The following is a 19,774-nucleotide window of genomic DNA, read 5'->3' on the forward strand; positions in this document are numbered from 1 at the left end:
TTATTGTGGATGGTGTTAGGGATCATCTACTCCCTACTATCTCCGAATTAGACACAACACACGAACTACTTAAAACTCTTAAGAAATGTTTGAGATAAACAATACAACGAGAATTATAACCTTGAAAGACAATCTCTCCAACATTAAAATGAAACAGGAGAATCTGTTGCCTCATATTTCATGAGGATAACAGAACTAAGAAACCAACTCTCCAAAATTGGCTAGATTTATGATGAAAAAGAATTAACAATGATAGCTCTCAAGGGTCTGCCATCATCATGGAAATATTTCAGACAAGGGGTATGTACTCGATCAAAGCTTCCTAAACTTGGTCGACTAAAGGATGATTGCATACAAGAGGAGGGCATGTTAATATCTCAAGGTGATGTTCCTATTGAAGGTGATATTCAGGCTCTCATAGCCCAAGTTGATAAAAACAAGAAACCTAAATTCAAAAGGAAAAGAAGACATGTTGATTACTTGAAAATACAATTCTTTAGATGTGACAACTATGGTCACTCAGCATTCAAATGCCCTGATAGACTGAAACATCAAACAACTTTCGCCAAAGTCAATGATTTTGATACAGATCCAGAGAAACTCCATTCTAAAGAAACTTCGAATACCCTTAACATGTATGAAGTAATGGATTATGAGGGAGTTCTCTTTATATATTCATTAAAGTGTAAAATAAGCTTGTTAAAATTTCTAAGATGGAGTCTTAGAATATCAAATTATTGTACTATGCTATCTATGTGTATTTACTTTTAATCATTATTGCTATGTGCCATGACCTTTCTATTTTGAGAATGTTATTACAGGAAGACGGAGTTTATAAGGAGCTCTGATGATTCAGAGGGAGTTGAAAACATCCTTATATATAAAAATGATGGGCTTGCCCCTATGTACATCATGAGAAAGTGATGACTTCCAAACGATGTCACTTGTATTTGGAGAAGTTATTGTAAGGTGAGGATCTTACAATAACTTGTATTATGAGATCAAACAAATTGAGTAAATGGTGAATGTCTTGCATCTCAACATTCTGGGAGGCCATTACTCAGAGTATTTGGTGAATATCTTTGATATTATGGGAGGCCAATACTCTTGATATCGTATGTGATATCAAACCTTATTTTTGAGTAAATGGTGAATATCATATGATATTCTAGGAGACCATTAATCGTGATGTCAAATGTGATATCACACCTTAATTGAATACGTGGTGAATATCAAATGTCAATATTCTGGGAGGCCAATACTCATGATATCAATTGTGATATCAAAATGTTGAATATCTTCTGATCAACAATATTCTTATAATGAAGTGATATATGATCGTATGTTTATCCTCCCTAGCTAAGAGGGAGTGTTAATGTTTATAGCTTCTGTCGGATAAAATATGAGATGTAATCTTAAAAATTAAACTCTTTGATATATATATATATATATATATATTTCTACCGATTCATATCGGGTTGAAGACATCTGCTATAGTTCAACATACCAATCAGGGATCGGGTTTAGTATCACTGCCGATATTCTAAGTATTGGACTTTCATATGGATGATTACTAATCATCAGGCTGTGCATATTTATCTTACATACAACTTCTTGTGCATAGTTGTCGAGTTTGCTTATTGTATCAAGCATGTTAATGAAGAGGCACATTAGTTACTGTTGGTGTTTAAGACAGTTTTGATTAGTCATGACCACGTAGGGTCATGACTCTACGTGCCACGTAGAGTTAAGCCCCTACGGGACCATGTCTTTTGGTAGAATATAAATATAATATGCACATCAGTGGACAAAACAATATCAATCACTGAACATACTTGCAGTCCCCAAGATCATACCACCTGCAGATTTCCAAATGCATCATCAACACTTGATTCATTGAAGACAAATATGGAGATCTGAAGTTCTGCATAAAAGAAAGGTAAGTCAGAATTATATCTCTATCATTATTTCTATCAGAGATCCTGCACGTTAACATTTAGTAATACCACAATTAGAAAGCTCCAATCTAATGAAATTGAACTTAGAGAAAAAGTCTTGAATATTGTCAAAATCACAGGGACCTAGACCTATAAGCTCATTCTCCAATTTGAATTTTCTTATTCTATCAGGTTTACCAAAGATTCCTTCCAATGTTGTCCAGGCATCATGAGGATGTGTGTAGGATGAATATGATATAGCAAATCATTGCAGATGGTAGATCTAAGAGACCCAAATGCTTTATCCCTTCCATCAAACCATTTTCTTCTTTCTGCAACACCTATAGCTGGTTCTAGATCCTATCCAAGAATCATTCTAAGCAATCCAATACTCATCAACTAATTAGAAACTGCCTGTTTCCATTCATGATAGTTATATGGAGTGAGTAATGGAACTTTTGAAAAATCCATAATGAAATCAAATGATGACTGAAATCAATTGATAACTCCTTCAAATTACTGATTCAATTAAGAAAATTGAAATCCAAGTATTCACCACGTGTAAAATATAGCCAAAAAAGACCTATTTCTGAAAGTGATATGCCCACTCCAAATCACTAAAATCTGATTACAAATCTGGAAAGTAGAGGAAAAATCATGCACTTTCAAAAAAAAATTGCACCTGAAAATACCGAATGTGCCCAAATAGACCCTTGAAAGTTAAAGAAAACAGGATTTGCGATTTTCAAAAAAATTCAGAGATAGAGATCCAAAATCACCTGCACCACTGTGTAGATTGTGAAAATCTTCCCCAAAACAAAAAAAATTGCTCGGAAAAAGGAGTCCGTATGAGCGAGATATCGCTGTTTGAAAATCGTCTATGAAATTTATTTTTTTGAATCGCTGCTGCCGCACTTTCAAAAATCAAAAAGCTCTAGATTTGGCCTCAGATGTCCGATTTGGATGAAACAAAATTTGATTTAGGAGTTTTTGGACCTCCTCTATATGATGCCAGCCTCTGATTTGCACTAGCAAGCTCCAATTTTCACCTGCAATAGAAGGTCATAAAATAGGACTCCCGAAATCTACTCCAAATTGTGATGTCCAAATTGCCAAATGTTGCACCAACAATAAGTCAAGCCAAGATTGCACTTATCGAGAAGAAGTCTTCACACCATGAGAGCTCTGATACCATGTTAGAATTTTAAGTGACTCTACAACACCCCCAGGATCAAATGAAAGACCAAGATAACTTCCACAAGAGAATGGCAAGATAATTGCATGAAGATGCAAGAATGCTATTATTGATAATGGGCTTGATTGACATCCAATGGATTGATTTGAAATGTACATAATAGGCCTCCTTATATAGGAGAGGCGATAAGAGACAATGATAAGGAGAAGATAAGCTATCACCCACACAAGGTGCAATCACATGTCCACAAAAGATGGATCATCCTCCATTATGCAATGAAGTATGTGCGATGCTGAGGATGATAATGTGATATGTGCATTAAAGGTGGAATGTGATAACAACTATGACCACCTAGAGTGGAATTCTCCTACACCGTGTGTTTAATTGAGGTGCAAACTCCTAAGCGTTTCAATCACAAACTACTATGCAATGCATTATCCTAAGTAAGCTTAAGTAAGTGTAATTAGTGAATATTTAATTACACCAACAATTCTAATGTCCCCACTATTATATGGTTAGTTTGGGACCATGATGACTACAAAAAATTGGTAAGTTCATAATAAATCTAATTGAATATTTCATATATTTAATGAGTTGTCTAATTTGAAATTATTAACATTCATAATGAATGTTCTCCACCTAGGTTTTTGGATCATACTATGACATTCACAATGAATGCTCTACACCAAGTTATACTTGGATCATTCTCCACCAAGTGCACTTGGATCGTATTACGACATTGTCCTCCACCAAACATAGTTTGGATTGTACTATGACATTCATATAGAATGCCCTTCACCAAGCATGCTTGGATCATGTTATGACTTCCGTACAAAATGTCCTCCACCAAACATAGTTTGGATCACATTATGACATTCATTAGAAATGTCCACCATGTATAACTTGGATCGTAAAGATTATATTCATTCAATCATTTATTCCATTATACATTTCTAAAAGTCATAAATAACTATTTATTACAAAATATATATACTCTCTCTATATATATTAATTGTATATTAAATAGCACATTATAGTAAACAAAGAGAGATATAAAATAATATAAATAAATCTATATAAATAACATAAATATAAAAATGATATATAATCATAAACTCATCTCTTTATACTTTACCTTATTTATATCTTTTATGAATTTGTCTTTATTATAATACACTCCTTTTTAAAATATGTGTCTTTCTTAGTCTCTTCCTTTATTAGTTGATGGGTATATAGTCTTTATTCCCTTGAATTTTTTTGCTCTAATAATAAGAGATGTTTTTTATCTCTTTCCCCATGACATTAGTTTTTAGTCATCGGTGGTCTTTATATATGTGTTATGTTTACTAAGCTTTATGGAACACCGAGCAGCATGTCTTTATGCCCGCTCATTTTGGCGGTGACCCTTTTATTGCGTGCCCTTTATTTTAATATAAGTTTTTTATTGAATTTCGTTCAGTTTAAATGGATAATGTTAAGACTTTTTTAATGTGGCCCATGTTAATATTAAACATTATTTATTATATTATTTTATTTTTAGTTTTGAATATAGGCTATTACTATTAAATGATGTTTAACTAATATGGATACAATGTTTAATTATCATCATATGTAATTACCTTTATTATAGTATTGATTGAGAAAGGATTGATCTTCACAAAGAATACTTTGATATCATTTTTTAATACTATATTATTAATATTCAAATTGAGATATTATTTATCTTTTATTATTCATTATTAAATATTTTTTCTCAATGTAGAGCTTTAATTGTACAGTCTTATGAGGATATGCCATTAATTCCACATGTTTTGATGCATACAAGTCCATAGAATTGAAAATCGTGTCAATTTGGTGTCAGAGATCTTGACTTCGTTCATAAGTGGACAACAAGGGGCTTGGAATCCGACCCCTCCTTGCCAAGCTTGGACATAAGGGGGTTAGATTGCAACCCTTTCATGTCCATTCCTCATGGACAAGTTTGCTTTGCCTTGTGACTTGGTGAAGTTTAGTTCTCTTTTCACAACTCCTTTCCTATGTTACCCCTAGTCTTCAAACGGGGGGATGGGGGGAAGAGGGGATGAGCTTTTGGGATGGAACTTTTTTCACAGAACAAGGGACAGCAGGAGACGACAATGGGGACAACTACATTAAACTAAAATAGGGAAATATTTCATGAAAACATGGATAAAGCATGCTTATATACATTATAGAACCTTAACATATAACATTTGTGTTGAATAATTTAAATTAAGAGTTCACATGAGACTAGAAGTCAAACAAATTATCAAAATTCAAGCATCGATTTTATGGATAGCCAAGGGTCAGGTTTTTGGAAGATTTCGAGTTTCCAAGATGTCCTTGTTTCTAGGTTGGGTTAAAAATAGTGTCACCAATCACCAGTAGCTTGCGCCCAAGAATAATTTCGGGATCTAACAGGGTTCCACTAGGAGGTACCATCAAAGGAAACTCAAGGGTAAATACAAATAGCTATCCATTACAATCTCATCAGGTGATCAAGCCAAAACCCTTGTATAAGAATGCAACCACCAACGTATACATCTCGCCTCACAAGCAAGCAGCAAACACTTCCTCAAACAAGAATGGGGAGATTCCTCTCAATAATGGTCCAACCCTATGCCAAGACAAAGAAGCAGCAAATTTAACAAAGGATCTAGGGAAGAGATTATAAACAATGGGCTGCAAGAAGGTAATACAGTTGATCAGAGAGCAATCAACGGGGTCAAAGATTCTTTAAGGTGCCCCAAAGCCAACAACAATAATAGTTCGGATAGTATTTTAATAATTAGTGACAAGTAGAGTGAGAACCGGTGGCTGGAATGTCAAGACCTGGGGCTTTTTGCCTACTACAATGGTCCAGAAACAAAGAACCCTAATCTGATAAAATGGTTGCAAGATTTCTGCGGCGAACAGTTAAGTATTTCCTCCTACTCTAATCATTTGCTTTATCTACATTATAAAAATAAAACTATTAGAGATAATTTTCTTTCTGGTTCTCTTTGCTTTTACAAAGGCTTTAGTGTTAAATTTGTCAAATGGGAGCCAAACTTTAGTGAATCTTTGGCAAGTATGCTACGAGTACCAACCTGGGTTAGTACTTATATACCGGAAGAGACATGACTTATGCATTCAGGAATAAAAAATAAGATAGACCATCGATAAAGGAGGGGGATCAATCATTCGATAGTAATTCAGACTTTAGGAAAGCTCTTTAATCAAAAACTCCAAAAAAGGAACATGGGAAGGAATTCAATCTTGGAATATCGGTAAGCAATTTACAAACAGAAATCGCAAGCATAAGTAGAGATAAAGAATTTGGAATCACCCAGGTTAGATATAGTCGTCCAAACTCAAGAAGCAGCAAAAACGATCTTCGTCAGCAATTATTGGGAAGTTGGCATACTGTTTCCAACACATACATCTAGCACAGAGGCAATAGAGGAGCGATAATGGAAAAAGAGTGAGCCAGAAAGTATCATCCGCAGTTGAAGAAAAGTCAATCAGTGCTTGCCACAGACAAGACTAAGTATATAAAATAAACTATCAATTTTTACTATCGTACTTCTGCAAATTGGTAGAGATTGAGCCTCCCACACATCCAACGAGACTAGCAAGGAAGGGAAGATTTGAAAAATAGTCTCCAGAAAGGAACACAAATATAGGATCACTGTCCCACACACAGACAAAACTCAGCGGCCAGTCCAAAGGAAGACATCCAAAGAACACATACTCATATTGCTTGGCCGGAAAAAAAAACACAATTGGGACATTTACATCTTTGATGCATTACAGTATATACTAAGCATAGATTATACAGCGCAGGTGACAAATTACCACAAAGAGTTTACTCGAAAGTGGGCCAGTATGTTAGCATACATCTGAACTCACACAAACCACCAAAACTCCAGATATCTAGTCAAATAACACCCTCCATTCCTAGAAAACATAATACAACACAGATTTAATTACAAGATATTTGGGCCCAGAATTAATATAGTACTGCCAAGTAAAAAACTATAACATCAAACATGGGTAAGAAAGGACAGAGTAATTCATAATAGAATCCTCTGAGTTCAAAAGGAATTTAGGCAGAGGATCAAAACTTCTCTGGAAGGAGGACAGTTCTACGTCCAAGAAAGGAATCATTACAAACCAGAGAAAAGGGCACTTTAGTAAGTGTTATAGTTCCTACTGAAGAATTAAGGCGGAGATCAAGTATCTCTCAAGGTTTCATTAGCCAGGAGAATGAAAAGTTCAAAGAAGTACAAGGAACATTGCATTGCAGATTATTTTCTTCCACCAAAGATCAACAAACAGCAGGTCCCTTCTGCTCTTTTGCGAAAGTCCCCCTCTAGATGACTGCCTCTGGCAAGTCCTTAATAGCATCATTGCAAATTTACTATTGAATATTGATACTAGAGGAATAGCACTAGAAGGTTTTTGTTGTTTCCTTTTTTAGAATCTACATGCTTTAAATCTAGAAATCTCTCCCCTCTCCCTATTTTGTCTGAGTCTTACTAATTATCTACCATATTTATAACATTTCTATATTGCACGTTAGGATTTTATCTCACTCTATTGCAAACCATTTGTTCTTTGTTAGAGCCACTCACTTTGTTATATTTTTCATTGTTACAAGTCTAGTCTTGTTAAATTATTTTAATCTGTAGGGGACACCAATATTAATTTCCTCATTAAAAACCTGGGAGGAACAAGCATAAAGAAAGATGTGATGAGCTGAACGGAACGTGATCTCTGAGGGTGTAGTCCAGGAGGCACCGTGTCTCCTAGAGATAAAGGCACCCCTGGTCAATGTACGTGAAGAAGGCTGCAAGACACTGGTACTCCCTAAATAGGCAGTAGAATCTCCTTTGATCACGTAGTAGATGGGGGAACGAAAGATGAAGTGAGACTCCATCTCAGCCTCCCTGAAATCACAAAGTTGGCAGATCCTATCCTTCCTATCCAAATGGTGGTTGGTTTGGATGTGAAGCCGATGAGAACCCACTCTAAAAGATCCAAGAGAGATGCAAAGAGCATGAGACCAACCATGGGAAAGGTATGAGGGGCGCACAATGACCCCATCCTATAGCTTGAGGAAGTGTTCCACATAGAATGCCATCTCAGGATGAAGTCCCCCGAGGGAGCCAATCCAAGTAGTATGAATATACTATTTGTAGATGTCTATCTTGATGTGCATATTCAGCTCTTGTCAGGGAGGGCAAAAGATGAGAAGGGGCATCAAATGAATATTGGAGGGGGGGGAGACGGTCAATGTCAATCCCAATAGAGCCCAATAGGGTCAGGGCCTGGGCAAACTAGCAACAAGCCCAACCAGTGGGGTTCAAGCATGTGATAGACTTTGAAAAACAATAAGCCAAGTAAAAATATTTGAGTCACCCCTCCGATTAGTCCACAAAGCCCCGCAAGCAATTTAACAACCAGATTTGATCAAAAAAAGTACGAAGTCTGAAGGGATGGACCCCAAACTTGAAAAGAACAATACTATGAGGGTTATGTTATCTATGTCTGATAATTTGTGGAGAAGAAGGGTTGGATTCTCTCCATAGAATCCCAATCAGACTCCGGTAAAGTCGGCCCCCAAGCAACTGAGTCGTAGAGTATAGCCAATCTAATCAAAGTGTCGAAGAGAGTCAACTCAGACCTAGTGTCCTGAAAGTGATGCATAAAATATTGTCTCTCAACAAGGGGCAAAGAGTTGTAGCCTTTGTTGATGCGACGTTGGGCCATTGTTTGCAAGCTAAAATGTGGGCCTGAAAACTTAACCACCAAATAAGTGTATGTGGAGGCAATCTCAATCTTCTCACCTTGAAATAAGAAGGGAAGATGGGAGGTCTTGAGACAATTAAAGACGATCACCTTGGTCTTACTCAAATTTATTGTCAGCAAGCAAGGGCATCTAAAAGTCTTTGAATTCCTTCGAAGAGGAGGCCATGAGAACCATGTCACCCATGAAAAGCAGGATAGAGATCAAAATGTCACCCACGAAAACCTGGTGTAAGTAAAAACCATCCCTGGGAAGGGAGTGTGTCTAGAGGAACACCTCCAACTCATTGATGTAGAGCCCAAATAAAATGGGAGACAGGGGACATCCCTGCTTCACCCCAATGGTGTTGTGAATGAAATGTGACATCCCATGAGGGGTCCTAATATGGCCAACCACCATCTTGTAAAGTCTCATAATGCCTTGCAGAAGCCCACAAAGCAACTATAATACTTTGAAGAGCGAGGATGTGTTGCCTCAATAATAACACTGAGAGTCAAGATGTGGTCCATGGTCTAGAAATCTGGGCGGAAATTCACCTTCTCTCTAGCATGAATATGCCTTTGGTCAAGCTCCCGAGAAAGAATATAATGAAGGATTGTAGTATATAATTTAGAGAAAGTGTGCTCCACCATTATGATCTTGTAATTGTTGGGATCAGATTCAAGCTCGGCTTTGTGGATCAAATGGATGATGTGATGTGACCAAGAGGGGGGAACCCTATCCGAACCACTATTTAAGTAACTCTATGAGAAAAGGGTCTAAATCGTGATGCCCAGCTTGAAGAGTTCCACTTCAAACTCTTCTCATCTATAGCTTTGTTGCTATTCAGGGACCTAACCACCTTACTAATGTTGTTAAAGGTGAAAAGGTGGCAATGGGGTGGGAGGGTAACATAAAAGGGGATCTAGTCAAGGATATTATAGAGGGTGGTGGTGTGGGAGACCAAAGAGATGTGGTCAAGGGAAGGGGGGAGGGAGGATCTGCAAGGGAAGACAATGCATCAAAAAGACTCGGGTGACTAAAGGAGGGAGATTTGAAGGGAACAGTCGTGGCGAGAGATGGAAGCACGCTTCCTGTAGTGGAGGAAGTGGCAATAAGAGTTCTTAAATTGTCCAGAGGAGATCGGATGGAGGTCAGGCACAACTGGCAGTGGAAAGGTCTTATAGTCATTATCGTACCATTAGTTCATGGGGCAAGTGCTCCTATAAACAGGGGAGAGGGTCCAAAGGTTGGTGCAATCAAGGAAAGAGAGGAGGGCAGCCTCCCAAATGGAAGAGGTGAGGTGATCGAATGAATAAGAGGTGATCGAATGGAGAGGGAAGGATTCGCCTAAGGTGTGTGTGGAAAAGGTCCTTGTCCCCATTGTCAAAGCTAATGGAGGTGCAGGAAGGAGGGGTGGGAAAGGGGAATGGAAAGGGGAGGAGACCATGGGGGTAAGGGTGGGGGTGAGGGAGGGGAAGCACAAGAGATGAGGCAAAGGAGGGCATGGTCAACGAGGGGAAGGCAGGTGATGGTGAAGCGACTAGAAATGGGAATGATAGAGGAGCCAGCAAGGGCGTAATCCACCACACTCACACCCCCACCATGAGGCCAACAAGTGAACAAACTGGAGCCGGGGAGGCTCGACATACTGTTCAAGATCAATAGGTTTGAGGACTCATGCAATTGAAGAAAGTGGTAGCCATATCTCGTAAGGGGCCCCAAGGAATCATCAAAGGACCTCTGTGACCTCGAGGGAGCCAAATAAGACATAGAAGTACAAGTTAGATCACACACCCAGTCATCTAGGGGAATCTGCTTGTCCCTAGTTCATGCGTTGAAATCGCCAATAACAAGAACATCCCCTAAATCGAAGAGTTTAGTGATACTGTCGAACAAGTCTGTGAATGGGTCCCCCTCAGACCCATTGTGCATAGTGTATGGGGAGAAGGCTGGTGGGAAGTAACAAATTGCAATAAAAAGATCTCTCTATTGAGAGACCACCTAACGCACCCAGACCCACATAAATTTAGCAAAGTTATTTGACTATACCCTTGAGGTCACCAACTGAAACTGGTCGATGTTAATATTATAAAGAACCAATTCAAAATAGAGATATTTATATTCTTAAGTATTATAGCTGTGTGATATTTGGTGGGTCCCATTTCACTATTTGGGTTCTTTCATGAGTAGCAGTGTGAGAATATTAAGGCTAAGCATTAATATTTGCCAAATAGATTAAAGGAGCTGATTACATTAAGATATAAAATAAAGGCTTCGCACAAACATTTCTGAAGTACATCTACACTTTGGATATATTAAGTCCTCGTGGCTAGTTTGGATATAATTCCTATCAGGTGTTATTCAACACTTCATAAAAGGAGAATTGTTTCGATTTAATTAATTGGCATATATGGTAATGGGGTGAAAAAATCAATATTGATATGGAATTAATATTTCCAAGGTTTTGAATTGGCAAGTTAAAGCCAGAGTGGAAAATATTACCAAGCATGATCGTAAGGTTGCTGGGAGATATCCTTGGAGAACTTGAGTTGCATTGGATAAACCAAGGGTGAAAACAAAAGCACTGTTTGAAAGCAAAGACTCCATCAAAGGTCAAGATAAAGCAATGGCTTCAATAATTTGGGGCAAGTTGAGGAGTAATTCCATTCAGATTCTTAGCTTTTATGGTTGCTGCTAAGAAAGGTCAAGCTACACCTACATGAATGCATTAATGTTATAAACGGTATGCTTGTATTTGACCCTACAGTGGATTTCACTACTCCAATCACTAGTAAATTTAATAAAAGAGCAACAGCAGTATTTTCTGGTTTCTAAATATGTTCTAAGATGTTAAGAATTACTGTATGCTTTCCACTGTGATTTTTCCATTCTATTAATATTAGATACCATATCTCTATTTATATTGGTGAACTTTGTTTTGTTTATATTATGGTAAAATAATGAATGTATTATTAAACAAAGATCATGAATGACCTATATATACAAGATACAAGAGAATGTTTCTATAACGAACAAAAGAGAGGAAATTGAAACATTCTTGTAGAGTGACAAAGAAAGTTTCCATAACAAACAAAAGGAGTTTAGGGAAACATTACAAAAAGAGTGACCATTAGAAAAAGAAGGAAGAGAGAGAAAATAGAAACTATCTAATATCGTAATACCCTCCCTTAATAGTCAATCTATCTTCAAAAAACAGAAATTTGCATGTCCTCAAAAAGCGTAAAAGGCAGCCTCGGGTTGATCAAAGAGGTCTGCATGTTCTACAATGTTGGCCTATGGCTGAGACCCTCCCTACTTCCACTGGTCAGAAGCAATGAGAGTCCTGCACTCTTGATTCGCAAGACCAAATTTGTGGCAATAGTTGCACCGGATTTGCTTCTTCTTGAAGCTATTCTGAGACTGAGTAGATGACTAAGGTGGGCTTTTATCCTTGTTAAAGGATTGGGCTGAAAACACTTGTTTAGAGGAGGAAGAAGGAGCACTACTACCAAACTGTTGTCTCCAACGATCTTGCTGTAGAAGTTTGGTGCACAGATTTGAGAACTTAGAGTCAACGTTAGTTGCAGTAATGTTGAGCATCTCAAAAAAGTGCTCATAGGACGGTGTTAGGCTTTTCAAAGTAATGAACACCATATACTCTTCCTACATAGTACAACCAATGGCCTCAAGTTGATCTCTAATGTCCTTAATCTTTAGAAGATGTTCCTGTAAGGACATGTGCTCATCCATAATAATAAATAATAGTTGATTCTTCAAAAAGAAGGCTCTACTTTTATCTAATGTCTCATGGAGATCCTTCAGTGTTGTCCAGATCTTTGCAGTTGTCTTGCCAGACGGCAATTGAGGCAGTTGATCATCAGTAACTGAAAGCTTAATAAGCATAACCGCTTCACGATTATGCTCATCAAACTTCTCTTGAGTAGCATCAACTGTGGTAGAACGAATCTTAGTACCCAGAACAAGCGCCTCAAGGTGATGGGACTCAAAGATCGTCATCATTCTCTGCTTCCAGGTGTTGTAGTTCTTCCCATTGAAATGTTGACTACCTTCTAGCACAAGACTGGTGAGAGATGTCATTGCACGTTTTCCAATGAAAACACACAAAAATCTTAGAGATGGCACGAATTTCAAGATGGATTAACAGAAGACCTAGAAAATTTGAACAAACACCCGGATAAGAGCTCAAAAAACCTACAAAGAATCTGAAATTAGATTTTGAATCTGCTGGCTCAAAAATTGAGGCACGAAAAACAATGCAGCCAGAAAAAAGTGAGACTAACCCAGTTGAGATCTCCAAAAAACCCAACAAGAATATGCAAAAAAAAAAAATGTTAATCTGACACAGAAATCAAGGGTTTTCAAAAAAACGTAGTTGGATTAAAAAACTTGAAAAAAATTGCAGAGTTCTTGAACAGAGGGTAGATTTGAAAAAAAAAAGGCAGATTTTAAACCATGCAGCACAAAGAAAATTGCAAAAAAAGATTGGATGCCGAATCTCTAGTCGGGTTTGGAGGAAAAAAAAGATCAAATTTTGAACACTAGCAAATATTTCAAAATGAAATTAAAAATTTTCGAAGAGGCCAGGAATTTGCTATGATATCATATTATGGTAAAATAATGAATGTGTTATTAAACAAAGATCATGAATGATCTATGTATACAAGATACAAGAGATTGTTTCTATAACGAACAAGAGAGAGGAAATAGAAACATTCTTGTAAAGTGAAAAAGAAAGTTTCCATAATGAATAGGAGTTTATGGAAACATTACAAAAAGAGTGGCCATTAGAAAAGACGGAGGAGAGAAAAAATAGAAACTATCTAATATCATAATAGTCTATGAATGGGTGTCTTTCATAGGACAGAAAATCTTCTCACATCTAAGCAGGCCAATGGGAACAGAGTAACATCCATATTCTACTTACTAATGACTAACACCAGGAATAGTGAGTACACAACCTGGCTGAGATTCAAGTCAAAAATGGGGGATCAAATAAACAATGTAATAATCCAAATGTCCAGCAGTAATAGTATTGAGTCATAACAGAAATACAACACAAATGTACAACAAAAAGTTCTACCATGGATACCAAAATACCTCAGCATTAATAGACTCCCGAACAATATTGATGTACTGTTACACCATACAACAAACTATAGTTTGCAACTTTACAATTATTCAGTGCAAAGAGTACTCAGTGTTTCCAACTAAGTCTGCCAAGGTAAACTCACTGGTCTGAGGTGGCTGAGTTTACAGTGACTAGTGGACAGGGAATATTGATGCGTACACATTAAGTTTAGGCAAGTCTGTCAAAAAACTAAAAACCTTTTTAATACTAGTTAACCCTACAATTTATAGCTAAACCTCGAAATAGCACTTATACACCCTTGAGAGCAGCGTGAGAAGATCTTGGGTGGATTTCACAGGCAGAATTCAGGAATCGTGGTTTCCAGATTAGTGACTTCTAGCATGTAAATAATTAAACTGTAAACATTATTTATGGAAGATTTAATTTCTCGTTAACACTGGTTTTTTAAAAGAAATCACTGTTCTTTGTCTTAAACAAAAGATTTCACACTTTTGAGTTACAAAAATGGTTTTTTGGATAACTTAATTAATGGTATGCTGCATTGCTATTCAATTATATATATATATATATATTTATTTATTTTCTATTCAAACTCTTGTTTTTTTCTTTAATGTCCAAACATGTTGTATGTTAGATACAACCTGGCTCCACATTACACTCAACTTCAGTTACCAGAAGTCATCTCATGTGAAGCAAAGACCCCACTTGGAAATACGTCATAATGAGCCCAACAGTAGGGAGTGTGATTAATACCATATATATTAAAAAGCTTAATACAGGCATCAATCGCCTCAAACTCCATATTGCAAGCATTGTTAATCATAACACCAAGCCATGTAAAAATGCTAAACAAGAAAAAACACAGGAGATCCAAGCATTCCTTGCATTGTTGGATGAGAATAGACAAGAGAGGACAAGCAGAAAAGTAGCCATTATTTCTACATGCAAGCATACAGCCAAAGATATGGCAGGCATTGTGGGCTCGGTCCACACTAACATCCACCTCAAACAATTCAAACAAAGTGTGAACACAAGGCCTTTTTGTATCTAGAAACATACTTGCAGCACAACGTCGTAGTGAGGAGTAGATTGAAATAAGGAAGTGCACCAAGAAGCAAATTAGAGATTTGCAAGATTATAATTTTACAACTTTCTTGAATGTGGCAAAGAACCTGTACTAGGAGAATTTGGTGACACCGTTGACAATTGCAAGGAAAGGGTATAAGCTGGACTCTCCAAAATATTCAAATAGAAAGATACTCCACAATGATATAAAAGATGCAAAGTTATTTCTAGAAAAACAAAAGAGGCAGGGATGAAAGTTTAAATGCACAATTCTTTAAGACGAGTTGATGGATTGTAAGAACTGTACCCTTATGAAAATTTTTGCAGCTTCAAAACGTAAGATGTTTTAGCGAAGTCAATTGATGCCTCTAACAAAGTAAAAAATGTATGAACTTTGAGCCTAATGTTGAAGCAAGTTATCTTAAAGGTGTACATCGAGAATGTGGTGCAAATTTACAGTAACAATGCAAACACAAGGGGCTTGCTCCAAGAGAGGCATCCATCACTCTTTTGAACCCCTTGTGTAGCAAATTACCATGACCATCTTTTGGAGAACATAAGCAAAATTGAATGGGTGAGATCAATTGTAGAGTCTGATATTGGAGTAAGTTGTCTTAAAGGTGGGTATAGATGCAAATTTTCACTAACAAGGCCGTTGCTTCAAGAAAGGCATTTGTTGCTTGTTTGAACCACTCAAGCAGCACACTGCCTTGACCATCTTTGGAGGACGGAAACAAAATTGATTAGGGGAGATCAGTTGTAAAGGATGCAATGAACATTACAAAATATGATAATAATGACCCTTGGGTTCCTGGGTTGATGAGAGATCATACCAAAGGGAAAATAGTTTGTTGACATAATTGAAATAGATGTTTGTGAATCATGTATGGTTAGACTTGCCATATTCAAAGAAAGTTGATGGGCAGGGGACTGCAAAGACATTTTTTTATGCAGTCTCAATGAAGAGAGTTGTGAAGATCATCAATGTAACCTCAAAACATCAATTTAAACTTCAAAATGAATTATCTATTTTTAAATTTATAAGCGTCTAATTTCATCATAAATTTCTACATTTGATTTGTTTGTACTTATAAGCACTGAGGCCCTTGGTGATAGTTTTGGCTCACTGGATACAGATAAAAACCCAATGGGATACATTTATGCGGTCATGGATAAGGCTGAAGAGATCATACAAATATACATTATACAGGGATAGAGATAAAATCGATCCCATCTTGAAAACTATTGATCAAAGAAGAAACAATCTCGATTCCACCAACCCATTCATGCAATGGGCACTACCTCAATCCCAAGTTTTTCTTCTCTGCTAGCTTCACAAATCCTAATGGCAAGGTTATGGAAGACCTCTAAACTACATTGAGAGGATGATGCCCATGATTGAGGTTAGAGACCTCATTATTTTGGAGTTGTACAATTATAAGCAATCTAGGGGAAAGCTTTTTTAATCCTTGCCACTAGCGATCCAAGAAAGATCCACTCAATTACTAGGTACCAAATATTGAAGTCCCATATCTTACAAGTGTTTTTTCTTTTTCTTTTTTGATACATAAACAGCCTAAGCCTTGATACACCATAAAGTATATCTTACAAGTTACACAAATAAAAACTAAGTTAAAAAAAATTCTTGATTCGAAACTCTTGAATTTTAATTGCAGGTTCTTAGTGAAAATAGTGGGGTGGAAATACCCCAAATATACAAAAGTTGGCCCTATGAATTTTGTCTCAGCCTCAGAGCGCTTCTAATTTTAAGCACGACATTAATTTGTTTAACACCAATCACAGAAAGAAGTGTAATATGTTAACTCAATATTGCCAAATCAGGAACGTCTGTTGATATGAGGGCCAAATCAGGTATTTTACTCTTATCTCCAATATTAATATTTTCATGCCTCGCCTTACGCAATGCTATGAGACTTCTACACATAACCTTTGGTTAGATAATTAAAAAGCTGTGTAACCGTAAACTCCAATTTATATGTTGAATATTCGACTAACTTAACCCACAAATTACCCACATGAGCCAATATGGCCAACCAAAGAATCCGTGCGTGGATAGTGAAAGGATGTGTATGACAGTGCAAAATCCTTGTCAGACGCTAAAATAGACCAGAAACCAGTGTACGAATGTAAAGTGTAACAGAGGAGAAAAAAGTTCATTTGATCATTATGATTATAAAACATATATTTTGAACTCCCACCTTTTTAACATTTCTTTATAGGTTTTACTTTCAAATTTTAATGATAAAAAAAGGTTACTTAACAAGAAAAAAAACTCAACAGACCACTGGCCCCAACAAAATCTCCTCAGAGTTTTAGTAACAAGGGATCTTCAGAAGATTTCCCATGAGAAAGAAATTATTATTCGAAAGTATGTGACAACATTAACTCTTCAGAGCGTTTGAAAAAAAACGTTAAAGGCAAAATAATATTACATAAACTACCTAAAATGGCAAACTTTGCAAACTTAAACGCCCATACTGCACACAACAAATGCCCTAGATTTCTTGATTGGGAAAATTTGTTGTAAATCGTAGGGGTTTTCAATACAGAGACCTGACCTCAATTCTTTAGAAAACAAGTTATGTATCATAAAGGATAAGATACTGTTTCCGACTCTCGATGAAACTTACTTCAAGAGAGGAGATACTGAAAACTACACACCTAAACTAAAAATCCACACAAAAAGAATTTGATCAAATAAAAACATCAATCCGTAAATCAATATCGATTTGTCCTTAACTAGAAAAATACATAAATCTATGGCAGTTTCAGGTCAAAGAGCAATTTTGTTTTGACTCTTAATCTTCACGATAGCCCATTTTTTTATGAATTTGGTAACTTATTCGATTCATCAAGATGTTTGCAATCTGCACTACAACACTATGGGCATAAGGGTAAATTGCAATATTATGCTCTATTACCGAGCTGAAAGTATGCAAACCCCACAAAATTCTACACCAATAAGTACAAACTCATCAAATCTGTTATTTTAGAATATGTTGCCGAATGTCACTTCAACGCATAATTGATTTTCCAGATCAAAACAGAGACGAAGTGGGAATAGCAAAGATGACAAAAATACTGACCACATTACTTCTGGATTCGAATCAGTGGGAAAAAAATGAAACGGCAGGCACGAAACAACTCACCATTGTTTCTTGTACTCGGCCAACTTCTCTATACAATTAGATATTTCGCCACTCAAAGATCAACAGAGAGATCTAAGCAACAGCATGACAACGTAACAAAAGTTCCTTTTTAATCTCTCGACCTTTTTTATTTACTCAAAGCATTTATAATTAAACTGCATATATAACAAATTAATATCTATGAAAAAATTCCATTTGGGTCTTCTTATAAATCTTTGGACCTCTTTTCATAGAATTATTCAAATGTAATAGTGAATTTTATTAATTTTACTATTATTATTTTAAGAATTTGATTCTAATGTAATCAGAATAGTAATCGATAATTATAATATGACTTTTATTCTTTTTTTGGTGCGTGGAATAGGAATGGAGAATAGGATTACGTATTCCTATTTTAGCCCTAAAATGAGCTTTTGTTCATTCCAAAAAATACTTGTTATCAAAATGGGTCATTTCCATTCCCAATCTGACTTATCCAAAATTTATAATTTGTCGGGTCCGTGCTTGGAAAAACTCTCGCTCATACTTATTTTTGTTGTGTTTTACCCCCTTGATGAAAAACTCCTACTCGTACTTGTTTTTGTTGTGATCGGTGAGTAGTGTTTCCTTCCTTCTCTTCCATTAGTGTGAGAACGTTTGTGTATGTGATTGTCTTCACAAGCATATGCTTCATTGCCTTCTTCTATTTCGTGATTGCATCTCTTCCACTCATCTGTCAAAGGTATGTAAGAAAAGCATAGGGTTTTATGAGAATCTATTTTTGCTATAACTCGAATTCATTTTCAACTCTAATAAAATGTTTTAAATGGGTAAATGGTTGGATGTTTTTTTATTTTTGGGCCAAGAAGATTCATAGAGGGCATTGAGTAGGCAAAAAAAAATCATCATGGGGCATTTAATTCCTTAATCACATAAAAATGCATTCTGAGCATTGGAGGCTCTTGGACAAGGGTTTGATTTCAATAGTGATTTTAGGCTTAAATTTTGCAAGCACAAAGCGAGGAATTGTTTGATTTACAAAGATAAGAATCACAAGCAAGATATTGTGATGCTTGGAGGCCCATTAATACCCAATGTTTCGTCTAATATCAAGTGTACGAAGGGAGAGAAAATTAGATTAAAGTATGATGTTTTGAAATTTAATTAGGTAGGCATATCTATGTTTGACTTTGGAAAACTCATTCAAAAAATGCATTATCAAGCCTTGTGTATTTGATTTTCAAAGAATTTGTGAGAAAATGAATAAACACAAGTCCAATCAAAGGTGCCTGTGTGAATGGGTACCCAATCCATGGCTTGAAAATGTAAACTCGCCGCAAGCCCCATGCCTGAAATAAGTTTTCTATCATGGTCTGCATATAACCTATCATTGTACTTCTCAAATTCAATTATTCTTCCCACTCTGCAAATCCCATAGGCCACCTAGACACTAATGAATACTCATAAACTTGCAATTGTCCTTACAAATTAGTTATGTTCCCACTTTCCTCTCTTTAAACACAAACA

At 36.4% G+C, this 19,774-nt stretch overlaps 1 protein-coding gene across 1 annotated transcript in view; it reads right to left on the reverse strand.

Annotated features, from left to right (window-relative positions):
* The window catches only part of LOC149563775 (AP-1 complex subunit sigma-2), a 40,405-nt gene extending 22,000 nt beyond the window's left edge, over positions 1 to 18,405 (reverse strand). Inside the window, exon 1 of the mRNA XM_089826904.1 lies at positions 18,269 to 18,405. Within this exon, the coding sequence (XP_089683030.1) occupies positions 18,269 to 18,271 (3 nt within the window). The 5' untranslated portion in view covers positions 18,272 to 18,405. The remainder of the gene's footprint in view (positions 1 to 18,268) is intronic.
* Positions 18,406 to 19,774: the final 1,369 nt, after the last annotated feature.

Source organism: Cupressus sempervirens, chromosome 4 (assembly GCF_028749045.1).
Source record: "Cupressus sempervirens isolate cs-2001-9-10 chromosome 4, ASM2874904v1, whole genome shotgun sequence".
NCBI lineage: Eukaryota > Viridiplantae > Streptophyta > Pinopsida > Cupressales > Cupressaceae > Cupressus > Cupressus sempervirens.